Source organism: Manis javanica, chromosome 5 (genome assembly GCF_040802235.1).
Source record: "Manis javanica isolate MJ-LG chromosome 5, MJ_LKY, whole genome shotgun sequence".
Lineage (NCBI taxonomy): Eukaryota > Metazoa > Chordata > Mammalia > Pholidota > Manidae > Manis > Manis javanica.
The window spans coordinates 34632653-34651094 of record NC_133160.1 but is presented as its reverse complement, the minus strand read 5'-3'; the positions used below and the strand labels follow the sequence as shown (position 1 = coordinate 34651094).

Sequence of the window (18442 nt, the reverse complement as noted above, 5' to 3'; positions counted from 1 at the left end):
AGCCAAGATCAGCAGTGTGGTCTATCTAACCCACTGATACTAACCTAGCCATGGTGAGAAAAACCACCCAGATAACCTCATGAACCATAACAAATTCTAACTTTTATTTAAAGTCACTGATTTTTGGAGTTGCTTGTTACACAGCATAGCAATAGCCAGCTGATACAATCTCTTATACATTAGACTCTCTAATCTCTTTGGTTCCACACCACAAACATTATGACATTAGGGGCATGGAACCCCCTAAAAGATCTGCTTTGTCCATGTCTATTGCTTATCTTCTGGGCCTTGCTGAACAAGTAATGAGATCAAGCTACACTGACAATTCATGTCACCAACCCTCACCTGGGTCCTTTGTGCTGTGCAGCAGACCTTCTCCATATTTCTTGCGGATTGTTATTTTGAGCCAGGGGCTATTCCAAAGTTGTTCTATAGTTTTATTTCTCAGTTTTGTTTCCCATCTCTCCCAGCAGAGGGGCACCTATCTAATTTCTTAGAGCAGATGGAATCTATCTGTGGTATGCTGCAAAAATAGCCACAATTTTTCCTCCTCTTATCAAGAGGTAGAGTCGTTTTTCTACACTTTGAATATGGGTTAACTTCGTGATCTGCTCTGGCTAATAGGACACTACTAGCAGGAGGTGCAAAAGGACTAGTTTTGAGACTCTGGAAGCACCACATGAACAAGCCTGTTGAGGATGGTGGGTGATGAGACAACTTGCCTGCAGACAGACATCTGAATAAGGCCTTTCCCTATCTAGCTTCCAGTCTAATGCACCAATCAACTGCAGATGCATGAGCAAGGCATAGAGGCTGGCCAAGTCAGCTCAGACTGATCAACCCATTGAAACATGATCTCAATAAATGGTGGCTGTTTTAAGCCACTAAAATTTGAGGTCATTCCTCATGCAGCCTAAGCTAACTGATACACCATCATCAGAGTTCTTCCTTTCCACCCTGAAACCACTCTTCACTCATCCTCTTGGCTCAGGCAGAACATGTGTCTTTCCTCCTTATGTAGCAGGATCTCTCCCTTTCTCTTAATTTAGCTCTTCCTCAGAGCCTTGTTTCACTGTATACCCCTCTCTTGCATTTTCCTTTTCTTTCTCTTCATCAGTTCCCAACATGCTACTGTCCTCTAGAACAACCATTTAATGTCTTCAGTCATCAAATCCTCTAACTTGGTTTCCACTCTCAGCATCTGAGCACACCTGATTCAACAGTGACTTTGCAGTGTAGCCATCTTCGGACTGTCTACAATACCTTCTCAAATCTCCTTATTCTATAATACAGGTATTTCCACTTTTCTTTTTTTCCTTTCCTTCTACCTTCCCAAATACATTCTTATATTCTGTCTTTGTCTCTCCTCCCTTCTCTTGACCTGTCACAGCTCTGCTATCACATGTTTCTGCCCAGATGTATCATCCACCACCTGAACTCAGTGATGACCAGGACTAGAATCATCTCACCAAAAACAGTTCCTTGTCTTGACTTCTCAATTTTTTTCAAAATGGCACCATCTATCTGTGACCTGTCTTTAAATTCTCTGAGTTACCACTGACCCACCTTTTTCCTAAAGCCTATATCCAAGGTACCAACTTATTTCTATTCTTCTTTCACTTCCTTTTCCCCTGACTACTTCCAGCTTAATCCAGATCCTCCTTGTCACTAGAATAGGTCACCCATTAATCAGCCATTTACTTCCCCAAAGAAGAGACCACTAGATCTTTGCTATGCACAGTTCCAGGGACACATTGATGATCAGGGAGTGTGGTCTTGCCTGACATAATACATTTCTCCAGTTGTTATCACATAATGTGAATATAATATATGATACAAATATAAATATAATGTGTATCTTTATTATAAGAGCATGAATACCGTAAATCTTAACTGGCTCTTAGCATCTATCTACCCTTTTCAACGAGTTCTTCTCCCAACACTGTATCAATCTTAACATACTCCTTTGATTGTAATTTTTCATTGTTTTCTCAGGATGGTCCCAGACCCTTTCCAGACCAACAAAAGTGACTATCTGCTACCACCTATCAGCATGCATCCAGCCCCCTTTTCCTACGTCTGTGTTGCTTCCTATGTTGCTGTTTCCTGGCTGCTTTCCCTTGGCTCCTCCTCCTCCTCTTTCTGTTCAAGTAAGAACTATGTTTCAAGGCCCAGCTCAACTGGAATCTTCTCCAGGTCTTTTCTGGGATGCTTGTTGGAAGGGATACCGTCTCTCCTCCTGTTTCTGAGGGGTGAGCTCTCATTGACCATTGCCTGGTTTGGCTGTTGTGTGGGAACCTGCCCCTTATTGCCCCTCTAGCCACATGAGGTCCCTCATGGTGTGAAGGCATTTCTCATAGAACCTAGTGCTATCACTTAGAATAGGCCTCTGAGTTTCCTGCATAAAAAGCCAAAATGAAACAGAATGTAGATGCTCTTTCTAGGGCATCTGCCAAAAAGACAGGAGTAGAAGTGAAAGCTGCTTGGCTCTTTCCAATGCAGTCTTGTTTGGAACCAGGGGTGAGGCAGTTCTAAACACACGTACGTTCCTTCTAGAACTAGGATCACATTTGTCCTCTGTAAGTTGGTTGCACTGTACTGTTTTTCAGGTCACTTAACTCACTATAATTGCTAATGGCTTTATGTACTAGTGGGGGTGATACAAGAACTTTAAACAAAAACTCCCATTTTCCATTATCATTCCATGTCTGAGTGACCAATGTTAATAATAACCAATGCTGGTATGAATGCTCAAAGCCTGTATCATCACCTCACTCCACATTTCCAGAGAAGAACAAACAAACAGCAGAAGGCAAAGTACAATTTGGGCAAGTTTTTTGCAGTTTCATTTTCTAATTTGTTTTACAAAGTTCAATGAACACTTAGTTTCCTGCTAAATTACCCTGGTATTTTCATTTGGGGAAGTCTGTCATTTCTTACCTTACACTGCAGCACTGTGTGTACTTAAGTATATGAACAGCTTGATTTCTTAACACCAAGGACACTGAATTCACGGGTAAATGGGAAATATACCGATTAAAAAAAACATTAAGAAAAAGAAATTCTTATTAAAATAGGAAGAGAGAGTTTAGTAAATGATTCATGGTCAAGGAGAATATTTAAAATATTTAATTACCAGGAGGGGATAAGCACCATCTACTCAGAATGGATGTGGGCCAATCAGAATGGAACTCAGCTTTAAATAACCAGTATGTTTGTTCTCCTATATACTGGCTGAATATTGGCACATGGGATGCATAATTCTTTGTGATGATACCTCTTACTGATCTTTTATTTCATCTATAGGTAACCACATAGAATCGGCCTTCAAATGATTTGAAGTTTGAACCTGTTTACCCCTTTCACCTGTGTCACCCATCCCTCCCTCCACACCATGGTAACCAACTGTCTGTATTCTGTGTTTTATTAGTCTGTTTCTGTTTTGTTTGTTTTGTTTTTCAGATTCCACATATAAGTGAAACCATGTAGTATCTGTCTTTCTCTGATTTATTTCACTGAGCATAATACCCTCTAGGTCTATTCATGTTGTTGCAACTGGCAGGATTTATTTCTTTTTTATGGCTGAATAATATTCCGTTGTGTGTATGTAGTACATCTTCTTTATCCATTCATCTGCTGATGGACTCTCCTGTTGCTTCCATATCTTGGCTATTGCATAGGGAATATAGTTCATAATATTGTAATATCTTGTGTGGTGACAGATGGTAACTGCACTTATCATGGAAAGCATTTAGTAATATATATAATTGATGAATCATTAAGTTGTTTATCTGAAACCAATATATCATATATAAACTAAATTTTATTAAAAAAAGGAATTGGCCTACAAATACCCATCTGGTAATTTTATAAATAGATAATCACAGATGCTAAATATCCACTGATGGGAGGAAATTGTCAATAAGGGAATCTAGAAATATCCCAACCATTATGATTCTGTTGGTTCATGAGCCCACCACCTGCCTGTCTAGGTAAGTGCCTGTGGTGGTGTCCAGAACAAAGTGGGGATGTGTTAGCAGAGTCTGCTGTGTGGAAGTTCTTTTCATTAAGGAGCCTGAATTTGAACATTGTCTAAAACCATGGATATTGTACCTAGTGTAACTAAGGTGCAGGGGATCTAGGGTAACGAAGGTGCTCTCTGTTCAAAAGTCAAGGAAATTGAGCAGTTTGTACAATTCAAAAACTGCTCTCAAGTTTTATGGGACAATGAAGATTGGAAAATGTACAATACTAAATACCTTCACAAAAGACTCTTTAAAAATAGTTTAAATTGCCGGAACAGATAAGGAGTCTGAACAACTCTTCCTTACCTTTCTTGGCTTCCACGCTAGACCCCAGGGTGGCTGTGGTGGCTGGTCTGAGCTCGGAGCTGCTCTGTGGGGTCACGTTCGCTTTGGCAGTGTTGGCTTTTCCTTTCTTGTCATTCTTAGAAGTATCACTGGGCACATCAGCTATGTCACTCTGGAATAGAAACATTTGTATTAACCCAAATGAAAGCAACCTCAAGTTCAAGTGCCTTGCACATTCTTCATTTTACTGAATCCAGTCTGGACTTCTCAGCTTCTCCCCTTCAACTCTTTTGGCAGATCTCTGCCTGGCAGGAGAAGAGATTACATGGTTTCCTCAGGCTTGAGGCAAGGGATGAAGCCAGGGAAAGAAGATGTAATTTGTTGACAAGCAGGCTATTCCTTCTCTTTTTCTAGGTATTGGAGAGACTTCTGCTTCCATTCTAAATGAGGAGTATAGTAAAGGGAGCTTAAAAGACAAAAGAAACAACACAGTGTGTACTGAAGTGGGAGAAGGCTGAATGTAACAGGTAAAAAATTAACAATAGTAAATACCAATTTCATTAATTCACGGACTTGGATTAGCTGATACTTCAGTGTATCACAAAAGCATCCTGTATTTTAAACATTTCTAAAAGTATTATGGATGTTTCCCATTTCTAATAGGAATGTTTCCTGATCCTAGTGGGATGTTTCTAATGTGGCAAGGGTCCCCAGATGTGAGGTAAGCCACAGTGATGAAACAGATTTTTCAGATGATAGTCACATTTTATTAACTATGCTACACTCTCAAAGGCCCTTGAAATGATTGTTGAATTGATAAGTTGTTTCAAAAACCCTTCTTGAACTTGCTGTAATAATTCACTACTCTGTCCTGCTCTTGTAACTACTGATATCCAAATATCCCCAACTCAGTTTTCTTTACTCAACCATGACGACTTACAGTTTCAATGCCCATGGCTCTCATTTGGTCTGCTCTTTTTTCCGTAATGGAAAGAAATTTCTTTGGATCTGATAAAGCATCCACAATATCTGAAAAAAAAATCACTGAGCTGTTAATTCTGTTTTGCTGAAAATATCTAAGAAAATTCAGTTAAGAAAGTATTCATTATCCTGGACCCCACTATGCCTTCTGTTAAGTGTCATCTAGGACATAAGACAAGGTTAGGAAAGCAGAGCTAGTTGTGTGAAACAAGAAGTAAAGGAAAGACTCAAGGGTCAGGTGATTTTTCTGTTGTTTCCTCCTTAGTTTTCCTCCAAATGAAGAAGGCAGTGTGGCAGGGCCAGCCAAGTGAATTGCCTTGGATTCTGGTGACTTACTTGTGTGATTTTGAGCAACTTGATTAATGTCCTCAGCTCAGTTCTTCATCTTAAAATTAAGGTTGATACCTTCCACTCTGAAGGAATACTATGAGCATTCAATGAGATGATGAATGTAAAAAGTGTCTGGAGCATGGTAGGTCTTATTTATAGACACAGAAAGCTAATGCATATTTAAAGCCAATTTTGATTCCATGGTAAACTTAAATATTTCTCCCATGTTTTCTCAGCTTTAACATGCACTAAAAACAGTAAAACTTCATCTTTTATATAATTTCATTTGAAGAGTTCCACCTACTTTCAAGCATAATCTCACATAATTTTGCATAATTTACCAACTATAGAAGGAATAATTATTCTTATTATCTTAAAACAGTACATAGTTTATTTACAAATTTTAAAACTGTGTATTTATCAATTTTCTCCTATCAGAATAACTTTCCTAATTACACTCTTAGGATAACTTCTCAGTTAAAATTTTTCTTTTCCCTTTTAAAATAGAAAATACGACATGCACATGATAAACATTCAAATATATAAAATGAGAAGTAAAAAACTCCTCTCCTGCCAATCATATACCCAATATATTGTTATCCATTTCTTGCATCTTTATAGATATTTTTTGAAACTCCAAATGGGTTCAAAATTTTCTGCACCAAGTTTTTAACATTACGTATCTTTGGAACACTCTCATATCAGCAATATAGATCTCCTACATTACTTTTAAGGGCCACTTAAATATTCCATTTTCTAAATGGCTACAATTTCTTTAACTGGTTCCTTGTTGATAGAGTGGTAGATTACTTCCAGTTCTTTGACAATGTAAAGAGTGTTGCAGTGAACATTCTTGATCTCACAGCAAACTTTTGCATATGCTACCTTCAGAATAAACTTCTAGAAGGTGGAATCATGGGTAAGGGCATGTGTCCTTTTGGGGGGTTATTGCAAACTGTTCTTCCCACAATTTGCATCAATTTATTTTCTCCTACCAGTGGTATATGGGAAGGTTTGAGTCTAGATACCACTCATTTCCTGAAGAATTCTTTCCCTCATAATGGGCAATGTGAACAAATTAGCCCTTAAATCTCACTTAGGAAAAATCATAGGTAGTCATGTTTGGAAGTTAATATTCTAGGAATGTATTTTCCTATTTGAACTCATTACTCTGAACATTTTCAAACATACACAAAAGTAGAGAGAAAAGTAAAATAACCCCCATAAATTGATGATGAAGACCTAATAATCATCAACGGTTGCCACATCTTTATCTTTCCTTTTTTCTTTCTGTCTCTTCTGAAATATTTTAAGGCAAATTCCAGACATAACATTTCATTCTAATTAATTCTAAGAAAAAGAAGGACAATCTTATACTGTAGCTAAGAAAACTGTCAGTAATTCCTTACTATGATATAATAAATGGCCCATTTTAAGATTCCCTTATTTACAATTTGTTTGATTCAATATACAAAGTCTGCACTATATCTTTGGCACTTATGTTAATTATTTGTATTTTCTTAATAATACAATTATAATATTGATGATACTAAATATAATGTACTATATTAATTATAAATTATATTATTACATTAATTATAATATTAAAAATAAAATTAAATATATTTTTATCTAGAATAGTCCCTCCTAATGTTTCATAATGCAAACACTCATTGAGGAGACCAATCACATATCCTATAAAATGTCACACAGTTGGAATACTAATGCTTCCTTGTGTCATTCAGATCTAAGGCTTCACTTTCTTTGTAAGAATATTACAGAGGAGGGATTGTGACTTCATATGGGTCACATGGGGGCAGATAAAGCCTGGTTGTCCCACTTGCCATGGTGCTAAACTCACTGAGTAGGCTCAGGACTTAGCCTCTGGGTCTGACTCCCAAATGCCTCCTCCTTCCCTGAGTCATCCACACTGGCTACGGAGCCAAGTGACACTTATATGGTGCCCACTGGATTCTCCTGCCTTTGCCTGGAGAAGACCGATCCAGCATAGGCTTCCCAGCACCCTCTCAGATTGGATACACCGAGCCTTAGCTTCCCACTGGCACATGTCAGTGCATGGCCCCCAGGGCTGGCTTGTTAGGAAACAAATACTTGCTTATCTTTAATGATATACCATCAATGTGGGGCTTGAAGAGGGTACTCGGCATTTTTGAGGGGTAACTGGTAGTCCTTCCAGTAGGAATAACAGATAATGTTTTATTACTTAAAAACCCATTATAAAAACTAATAAAGCAGGACATTAAAGAGTGAAATGATTCATAATTCTAACCAAGCTACTTCCACTTTTGTATATCCTTGTGTAACTTTTCCCATGACTATGTATTGTACATGGTTTATTTAAAATTCTATGATTTGCTTTTTCCATTTATTATTAGATTATATCAGTACAGTTTTGAAAATTACTTTTAGAGAATGGATTATGTTCCATTGGGTTTATGTACTAAATTACTCCCATGGCAGATATTTCGATGGGCTGTCAATTTTCTTACAAAAGATGACTTTGCAAGAAACAGTGCAAAAAAGCTTTCTTCATCATTTTCTTTTATCAGAAAATTAGTGGTTCATATACATACTATAGCAACTTATATGCATGATGGACATTCCTAACAAAGTTTGTTCCTGATAAGCTTTACAGTTATTATTGAAGAATAACTAATGGAAAAATGAGTGCTAAGAAAATACAGCAGAATTAAGAGGGTGTAGTGGGCTGAACACTGCCCTCCACAATCCATGTCTACCTGGAACCTTGGAAGGTGATCTTATTTCTAAGGTTTTTCTATGTGTAATTAAAGACTGAGATGAGATCATATTGGGTGAGAGTGGACCCTAAATCCAATGACTAATGCCCTTATAAGAAGAGGAGCAGCGTTGTGATGACAGAGACAGAGAATAGAGTGATGCAGCCACAAGCCACTGAGGACTTGGGAGCCAGCAAGAGCTAGGAAGGGGAAAGGAAGGGTTTTCCCCAGACCTGTTGACACTTTTGATTTCAAATCCGTAGCCTCCAGAACTGACAGAGAATAAACTTCTGTTGTTTCAAGTTTCCCAGTTTGTGGTAAATTTGATTATCAATGGTCACTGAGAAAAAAATTTCTGCTACTTAAGTTCTTTCAAACAAAACAGGATTTATCGTTGCTAAGAAGGAGGATCCATCAGCCCCTGGAGACCTTCGAAGGCCTCAGTCATGGCTTGATCTTGGGGGATCCCTCGGGTATTCTTTCTGTTTATTTATGCTTTGGTCTCAGCCTGGAGGGCTGGTTCTGCACAATTCTGATATACAATACATGTTCTATATTTTGTAATATATAAGCAGTGGGTAAACTAGGTTACATATTGTTTTGTATTACATGGACAAGATGGCTGAGATGTCCTTATCATGCAGATGCTGTAAGATTATGTGGATATTGCCTAAATTATACCTCAAAATAAGATGCTGCTGATTTATCCACTTGTTACATAAATATCATTACTTAAATCTATCCCCAATTATCAATAATAACAATTCTAGAAACTGCTGGGAAGTTATGCCTCTACATCTTGAAATCTTGCCTTATAATTTGAGTTCAAGAAAGGACTAAATGCCTTGGACAAGGCATAGGGTAGAAGGTTACCTGAGATAGTGGTTCATTCCTGGCAAATGAAAACAATAAATTAATACTTTTAGGACAGACAATTTTGCCATGTGGTGGCAGGAAATCATTCTGCAGCTAGACTAATAGATTAATACAGAGAAAGGCAACTGTGTACCTGGAATAAATCCACCAAAATTTTTCAGCAAAATGGTTCAGGACTCAGGATCCAAGGCCTGTCGTGGACTCTTTTAGGTACTTTTTCTACTGTAACTCAGTTTCTTCTCTGACTAGAGCCATATACACCTGCCTTTTAAATATCTACTTTACACACACACACATACACACACACACACACATGCATTTGTGTACATATAAATACACGTTATATCAAAAAAGGAAACTGATTTTAATAACCAAATTTAAGATAACATATGACCAGAGGTGGAGAAGCTATATCTCAAATATTTCATACCTATATATACTTGTAAAACTCTATTTGAAATGTTATTTATTTTTCCTTTGCCTCAAAAAGAAAGATTTGAGGAAGCAGTTAAATACATCTGGCATATTCTCGGCCAAAGTTTTGTATATTCAAGTAAGCTTGGTGCCTTTCTTTGATGTCAATATGACATTTCACGGGGCTTCTTCCCTTGTTTTGGGGGACACCATGGTTGGCCATATCTCGTGTAGTCCAGCATTCCACAGGACAAGCCAGTGGCAAGAATGGATTTGAAATGCTGATCAACACTGACTGGTGTATGAATAGGCCTGTCTAGGGACGAGCCACACTGAACATCTAACAGATGGAGACACATGCATGCAAGCCCCTGCTCTACAGCACCCACAAGGCCAAGCTAAAGTGCCCCAGATTCCTGGAGGCCACAGCCTAGGCTCAGGAACCTTCCTTTTAAAAAATAAACCAATTTGCTTTTTCTCATTTGCTTTTTTCTCCTGGACTTAATGGGAGTAATACTTATTTCTATTTTTTTAAAAAAATGCCACCTATTTCTGGGTTTAGTGCCATTTCCAAAAGGCTGGTCTCTCCTGGTGAAGACTTTCCATGTATATTCCATTTTCCCCTCCCTCCCTCCCACCCATCCTTCCTTCCTTCCATATGAATTGAAAGCATCAATTTAGGCATCCTCAAAAACTGAACAGAAGATAGTTATCCCTTAGCACAGACTTCCAGACACTTATTGGCTTTTGGGGAGAGTTCAGTCTTTTGTTTGTTTGCTTGTTGTTTAACCATTGCTTTTCAAGGCATTTAATTTGGGTGCCTTGGTGGTGGGCACCAATGTGCACTGAATACATCTCCGTACTCACTCCTGGCTCAGGCTCCTGCCTGTTCCCCACTCTGCGGTTTCTATCTTGTTAAGAGATAAAGGCAACAGAAAAATACATGTTCTCCTGTTGGAGGCAAAGCAATGTGACTAAAGATCAACAAATTCCATAACTATGATTTTAGATTACCTCTTCAAGTTTCTAATGATTAAGCATTTTCTAAACTGTATTTCCTACAAAGCTGAAAGATACAGTAGGTGCAGGGACAAAAAAGATCCTGTGGTCAAAGAAGACCAGGAAATGCTTCTGTGCCTGGTCTTCTCGGACTCCACAGTGCATGCTGAAGAACTGTGTAATAAGGAGCCTGTTTACATTTATTTAGCCTGGCTGGCACTTCCAGGTATTTCACCATAATCCATCCTGGCCCCTTCCCCTCTGGAGCTGTTCTTCTTGGTGTTCTTACTAATGTACTCTGCAGTCCAGAAGAGGCCATACAAGTGGATATCCCTGCTATTCAAATCACTTTGTCAACAAATTTCAGTTAGAATAAAGGGTTTTAGCACCTATAAAAGAGAGGACAAAATGGAACAATTTTAAATTGTATCAGGAAATCCTGAGATCATACTCTAGGAATGGCATCTTAATTAAAGATATTCCTCCTCTGCAACTACATGATGTGCGAAACAGCCAACTAACTTTGCAAAGGGGTCAGAAAGCAACCATGTGAAGATGTTGGGCAGAGAGAACAAGAAACACCCACCTCCACCTCTTGCGATGTGTCTTGAATTATAAAAAGGGAGACAGACAGGGGAAATGGCAATCAATAAAGGGCCATTTCATTTTTGCTTACATAAAATAGTCTAGTTGCAAAAGAGAAGACAAAGTCTATAGTCACAGAAACGGTGCTAAACACTGCTCAGGGAGCAAGTGCCAAGGGGCTCATGAAACACAATCAGAGTGACACTGAAATACAACGCTGATGCCCCATAGACTGTATTCTCAAAGAATGGCATCCGTTCTCTTATTTGTTCTCCTCCCTGCCACTTGGTAATAATAAAAGAAATACAAATGATAAAACCCATCAAAAGCAACAGTGGGTGGGAAAAGAGAACTACTGACAAGCGTATAACTGTCACCAGCTTTGGAACTGCTCCCTGTCACCAAGAGCAGTGATCAGCAGAGACAAAGCTGCCATGGTGGGTAAGTGCCAGTGTCAGGGGCATTTGCTGGACAGAACAGCATGGACAACCCCAGTATGCTGAGCCTCACTGGCTTTGACAAAGGGAAAGGAATCGCAGCACCCAGCCTAATACCTCTGTCTTGCTTATGAGTGTGGGAGTAAATGAGAGACTGTTTTATTCTATGTTCAGTAGCAAAATAATATTGAGAACATTAAATGGAAGCTTCTTGATGCATTCCCTAGCTATCCCTTTCCTAAGTGTTACCTTTTTTCTCACATCAACGTTTTGTTTCTGATAGTTCAAAGGCTTCATCTCTGTTCTTCAGCCCACAGATATTTTCATACCTAGCAGCTTACGAATAGAACCATTAACGAAAAGTTGCCATCTTTGTGCTGTTATTTCTTTGTGGGTCTTTGGAGTTATACTTTAGAAACGAGAAGGAGAAGAAGTTGTACTAGAATTCCCTGCCTCTGTCTCCTGATGGGGAAGGATGGAAAGCAGAGAACAGATGGGTAGAAGAGGGTCAGGGTGGAAAACACTGGCTCTAGATCTGTCTCATGTTGGGAGCGCCCCAGGGCAGCCCAGAGTTCAAGGCTTCTAAATAGTACTAAATGCCAAAAGGTCGAAGTAATTATGGGCATTTGTCAAAGTATCAAATTATCTCATCGGTAGGAATTCATCATCATAGGGAGACCTCACAGCACAGAACCTCAGGAGAAGTGATCAGAAGCCCCTGTAAATGCCTAAGCCCTTCCTAAGGAATTTCTTAACTTCGAAAAGCCTTTTAGAAACATTTTTCTTCCCTCTATAGAATGATGCCACCCACATAACATTAATGTGTCTTAAAATATATTTAAAAATCATGTAGAACATTGAGTTATTGGTGCTTAAAAACAATCATGATGACATTACTAAGGGATTAGAATTCTGAAACTCTTACCGAGGCCATTTGAAAAGTATGTGCTAAATAATAATGGTTGAATACATCTTTTCCTTTGAAACAAATACTATAAATGAATACACCAGTGAACTTCCACTTTCACTAATTAAACTAGTGAATGATAACAAAAGTTAAACTCATACACTGCTGATAGGTTATTTGGTAATGTGTACCTAAAAGCTTTAAATATGTATACACTCCTTCCACTTCAAAGGATTCACTTTTAGGAAGTAATTATGAATATTTCAAAAGCCTTAATTTAGGGTTCTTAAGCCCAGTATTGCTTGTAAGAAAGGAAAATGACAATGACTTCAATATTTATCAATAACTAAATTATTGCATACATAAAATGGAATTCCACATAGCCAGTATAAATATTTCATGGCATAGGAAAATGCTCCCTATTAAGTAAAAATAAAAAAGAGATTAATTCTTAAATAGTGAGTCAAAATGAGTGTGTACAGTAAGATCCAATTTAATTAAAAATAAAATAGAAGAAATGAGATTGGAAGTAAAGGGTCCAATATGGTAACAGAGTTCTCTCTGGGCAGTGGAATTACAGATGGCCCTCCTTTTTTATGCTTTGTGCTCTCAGAATTGCTTTCTGATGCATATTTTATCAGTTTGCCTTTTATAGAATAAAACCTGCTACACGTATTTGGGAAATGAATGAATTAATCCATATTATCTGTCTTTGGCCATGTTAAAATCTGATAGTGTATATCGGAAACTTTCCTTTTTTTCCTAGAAAATGCTGGAGTGAAATGATACAGTTTCATTTTGAACTTTTTCTTATAGAGTCAACAAAGAATATCAGTGTTCAAGGGACCAGAGACTCTATGGATTTCCTACTATGCTGGTGCAGATCTGAATGTGGGAGGTTAGTTAGGTAGATAAAATATGGACACATCATGTGAGTCGAGAGGCTGTAAAGAAAATCAGAAATCTGGAGAAAGACAGTTTTCATATTCTTATTTTGTTATCTTCAGAACTCTCGTAATGTCTGCCCCTGGTTTCTTTACACATAAAAGAAATGATCAGGGAATTCTGCATTGCCTTTGAATGTCAAATCTGAGGTGAAGGCATCAACTGCAGAACCCCATCAATGAAAACATGGTCCAGAAACTTCAAATGCTTCTGACAAAAAGCAAGTGACTACAATGACATATTAGGAAAGAATACTTGCATGACTATGTTTAAAGCGATTAATTTGAATCAATACTTACATAAACATGGCCATGGTAATAACCTACCTTATGAATACAGATATTTCTTCCTTATAGACCTACATATATCCATACCCAATTTCACATTCCTGGACTTTATATACCCAATTTCACATTCCTGGACTCCATATAAAGTCCTTGACACAAAGTAGGAGCTCAACAAATTCTCTCTTCACTTTTTCTATTCAAATGGCCTATTTCCTTGGGATGAATTACAGTGTTTCATTTGAAAAGTAACCCATGCAGAGGCAACACTGTTAAGTCTTCCATCATATTTGTTAATACAACTGTTTCTAAAATATATTAGGTATTAAACACTGCCTGCATTCTAAGCTCAAGATGGTGGAACGTGACTTAATTCACCTGCTGATGCCATGTGACCATCATGTGCTCCAAACCCACACTGTTGGTCTCCTCCACTCTGACCCGTGTACCAAGCCCCAGAGCACCCCGACTCCACCTCCTTTATGTGATTATATCTGCTGTGGTATACACTGCAGCTTCTAATAGGCCTCCTTGTTTCATGGAAAACAAGGGAGGAAGAGGAAGGAGCCTTTATTCTGGGTTTTGTGACTAAAAAGGCCTCATGGCTTACTTTACATTTTGAACCTGCCATCAGCATTGTTAAAGTTGAGGACTGGTTGCAGAAAATCGGCCTTCAAGCGTGCATTATTAAAAACAAACAACAGAATAATCCAAAATTCCCTCCAGAAAACTGTGATGTGTTCCAGTGGAGTACAAAGTGAGTCTGTATCTGCAGCCACACACATGGCATGAGCACAATTTTGAGCCTTACTGTATTATACAGCACAATGTTGAGCAAGTTGCAAGAATGTTATGGTGGAGTAGCAGTGGCTTCACTTTGCCGGCCAGGAAATATGGAGTTTGAGAGCTTATGCCACTGTTCCGAGGTCACCCTGCCAGCAGTGGAGAGTTAGAATCTGAACCATTGCTTTATATGATGCAAACACTCGGCTGTTTCCCTATGGTCAACAGACTCTTGAGAATATAGAGGATCTTTGTTTTCTTTCTATGTTCTTGGCTTAGTTGGGGGTTATAAAAAGCTAATATGTAGAGTTTAAGCAAAATTCTATGACTTGGTCCAGATTTTGATTCCTTCCATTGAATACCTCAGTAAAACCAAAGATGGTCTTCTGTGAACTGATGACTAGGATTTTTTGTGAAATTGAAAGAAAAATCCAGGCGTGTTGATAGTTGAATTCAATTTAAATCTTTTAGTGATACAGTTGTTGATATTTATGGTTCCACATTAGTTATGTCTTTTTCCCCCTTTGAATGATGGTGCAATGACAAAACCATAGCATTTTAAAGAAAGAAAGAACCTTGAAGGTAACCGAGCCCTTCCCTCTCATGTCTTACTAGGAAGCCTGAGGTTACTATTTATCTTTGATTCCTTCAAGGCTACGAGGGTTGGCAACACTGGCAGGAATAGATACTTTTTTATCCCTTGGTAAAATATTTTATAATCTTGTAATTTAGGATTATATGTGTATTACATATATATATATACATATATATATATATATATGTATATATATATATGTATCTCATATTCTGTATCCAAATGTTTAACTTACCTCCAAACCCATCAGGCACATACGTCTTAAGAACAATATTGCAGAAAATTGTTGGCAGCGATAATGGTTTATTTCCCTCATTTCGAAGGGAAATGTGTCGATAGCCGGCTTGGAGGCCATCCAGTGGAAGAATCCTCTGGCCAATCAGCTTGTTGTTGTCATCATACACTGCTATTCTCAAGACTGCCAGGTCAGGGAGGATTACCTGCAAACAGACAGTGGTACTTTTCATTGAGTTTTGGAATGCAGCTTCCTAGAACCATGCTAGGAACCTGGACAAGAGCCATACTGCTCTTAAATGCTCTTTTTTGGTGAAAATAAGCCCTTGATGGATTTGTATTCCTGAAGCATAATGTATAAGCTACAGTACCCAAGCCACTGAGAAAGGCTATTAAACAGGTTTCATGGAAATCATTTCATTTAACGTTTTAAATGGAATGTGTGTGAAAGATCACTAGTTCCACATCTGTGCTCTCTCCCTACCCTTGCTCAGGCAATGGATGGCAAAAGGACACCCTGAGATGTAAAGTGACTTTCCTTAATCTCAGAGATAGTGAGAGCTGGGCCTGGGAATTGGGCTTTTGACTTCTAATCCTGTGATCTGTCTAGTAGCTGGGCTCCTTCTGACATCTAGCTCTGATAGCATCTGACACATTCTATGGTATGTATCTTTGAGGAAACACTTCTTGTATAAAAGACAATACATACATAAATCTGGATTCTCCCTTTTCGTGGCACTCCTCAGCTTTTGACATATTTCAGGATATTAAATACAGTATGATGGGACAGCCTGAAACATTAACATGCACCCAAGCCATCTACTCTTGCCATCCCCAAAATGAATAAGTGTACATGTCTGAGTTCAGATAGCAGATCCCTATTCAGCTATAAAAGGCAATAAGACAAAAGAAAATCCAATGTTTTTAGTCAGTCCTTTCCCTGGCTAACAGCAAGCAAGATATCATGGCTGATCTGAGTACTGTATATCTAAAGCTAGACCACAGACTGGTTCCTCATTTATGCCTAGAGGTCATAATTTAATTTCAACTTCATGAAGGTGAAAAGGAGGAATCAAGCTAAAATTAAGTCAACTTCAGTCACACTATTGTTCCTTGTGTGGTGAAAGGGGGCTTACCTGGTGAGATTAGGGAAAATAACAAAAACGATAACAAGAAAGAAAACAAAGTTACAGCACTTGGCACCAAAGAAAAGCAATTTAACTTCTAAAGAACACTGAAGGATCCAGAACAGGCATCTTGTTTCTGGGGCCAGTGATATTACATGCTTTAAATCTAATTAGCCAAGATCTTAACATGTTTTTAACCAAGTTTGATATTTCCTTATTCATCAAAAACAAAGAATACCTGAAGTCAATTTGCTGAATTTCTAAAAATGTATACAGGGATTATTCATTATGTCAAAGAACACTGGCCAGAATGACAACAGATCCAGCTGGAACAAAAGGGAAAACATGAGAAGAAAAAAAGACACAAATTATGGCTGTGTGTGCAGTTTGGCTGCACACACCCTGACTGCTGAAGAGAAGGTGAGAATGGGGTGTAGCACTGATAATATCACAGCACAGGGAGAGTGTAAAGTTCAAACTGGCTTGTTTCAGTGAACTACACTGATCTTCCACGATTGAGTTCTGCAAGTCAGTTGGCCTGTTCTGAAGTTGATAACCCCTATTTCTGTTAAGATAAGAAGCTGATTATCTGTGTTGCATGACACATAAATGGAGCAGAAACACCTGGAAAATCTGCGCCTAAAAAAGAAGCAAGAAACCGTTTTGGTCAGGGTAACAGAAGAAGTGGGAGGAAAGAATAAAGGAGACATTCCTAGAGGCAGTACTGCTAGTGCATTAATTTTTCAATACACCTTCAACTGACAAAAGAGAAACAAAGAGAAAAAAATGGTCACAAATTAAAAATGGAATCATTAGAGAAAATGACTGACTGGTTGATGGATGTATAGTATAGTATGGGGGGAAAAGAAACAGAAAAACAAAAGCAGTACTTGATGCATAGAATCTGAGAGTAGCATCAGGTACCGTATTTTCTGGAGGCATAGAACAATACCAACTGCCCCACTGAAGGACACTTACTGGCCATAGTTTTGGGGGCAACATCCTACCTGTCCTAAAGGAACAGTGCAAGTTACTACCACTGCTGGGGCAGAGAAAAACTCTCCAGTGTATGATGGTGTCACCAGGGAGGACACATTCTAAATAGGCTGCAAACCTGGAGCTTGGACAATCCCACATAGAAGATCAAGTCTTCCAAGGGGGAAAGGAGAGCCGCAGGGGCACAGAGACAAACGGAAACAACAATCCTATAACAGCTACAGGGGTTATCCATTACAAGAGGGGAAAAAGAAGACATTTAGGACTGAGTAATTGTCCCTACATCATGTAGTGTCTATGCACTAAAATGTGGCTTCCAAGTTAGCAGAGTGAATCTGGCACACTGAAAATGTCCTACCTTCCGAAATACAAATGACTCTTCATTGTAAACTGGATTGAGTCCATTGTTCATCACCATGCGAGTTCGGAATTCCTTCCGTATAGTGTCAGTGGGTAACCCATACATATCCACTTCTACGTATGTGCCAATTTTCTTATCTGATAAGAACTGACCTGATATGACCTGTGGCAATACAGAAACAGGAAAAAAGAGAAGTAAAGCCCATGAAGTCATCAGTAGCAAAGAATAATCTGGAAAACATTCTCTGTTCACTTTCAGAAATTTTCTTTACCTGCGGAAATAACATATTCATTCCTTATTAAACTACAACATTATTGGGCAACTACTACATGCAAACAACTATTCCAGGCAGAGGTTCTACTTCTGAGAACTGTCTAGGGAAAGAAAGAAGTAAAAGCATGAATCATATAATACAAAGACATAGTGTCTATACACCTTTGTTTTACCTAAGTGTCCACAACTATGAAATGAAGCGATGGACTCAATTATACCTTATGATCCCTTCATAGCTCTGACATT

General features: G+C 38.4%; 1 protein-coding gene across 14 annotated transcripts in view; it reads right to left on the bottom strand.

Annotated features, from left to right (window-relative positions):
• PLCB4 (phospholipase C beta 4) overlaps positions 1–18442 on the bottom strand; it is a 399190-nt gene that overhangs the window by 42136 nt on the left and 338612 nt on the right. For all 14 annotated transcript variants that reach the window (XM_073236931.1, XM_037017489.2, XM_037017483.2 and 11 more), the window contains 4 exons: positions 17921–18085; positions 15441–15645; positions 5251–5339; positions 4332–4482 (listed from right to left, as the gene is read on the bottom strand). In XM_073236931.1, coding sequence (XP_073093032.1) covers positions 4332–4482; positions 5251–5339; positions 15441–15645; positions 17921–18085 — 610 coding nt within the window. The remainder of the gene's footprint in view (positions 1–4331; positions 4483–5250; positions 5340–15440; positions 15646–17920; positions 18086–18442) is intronic.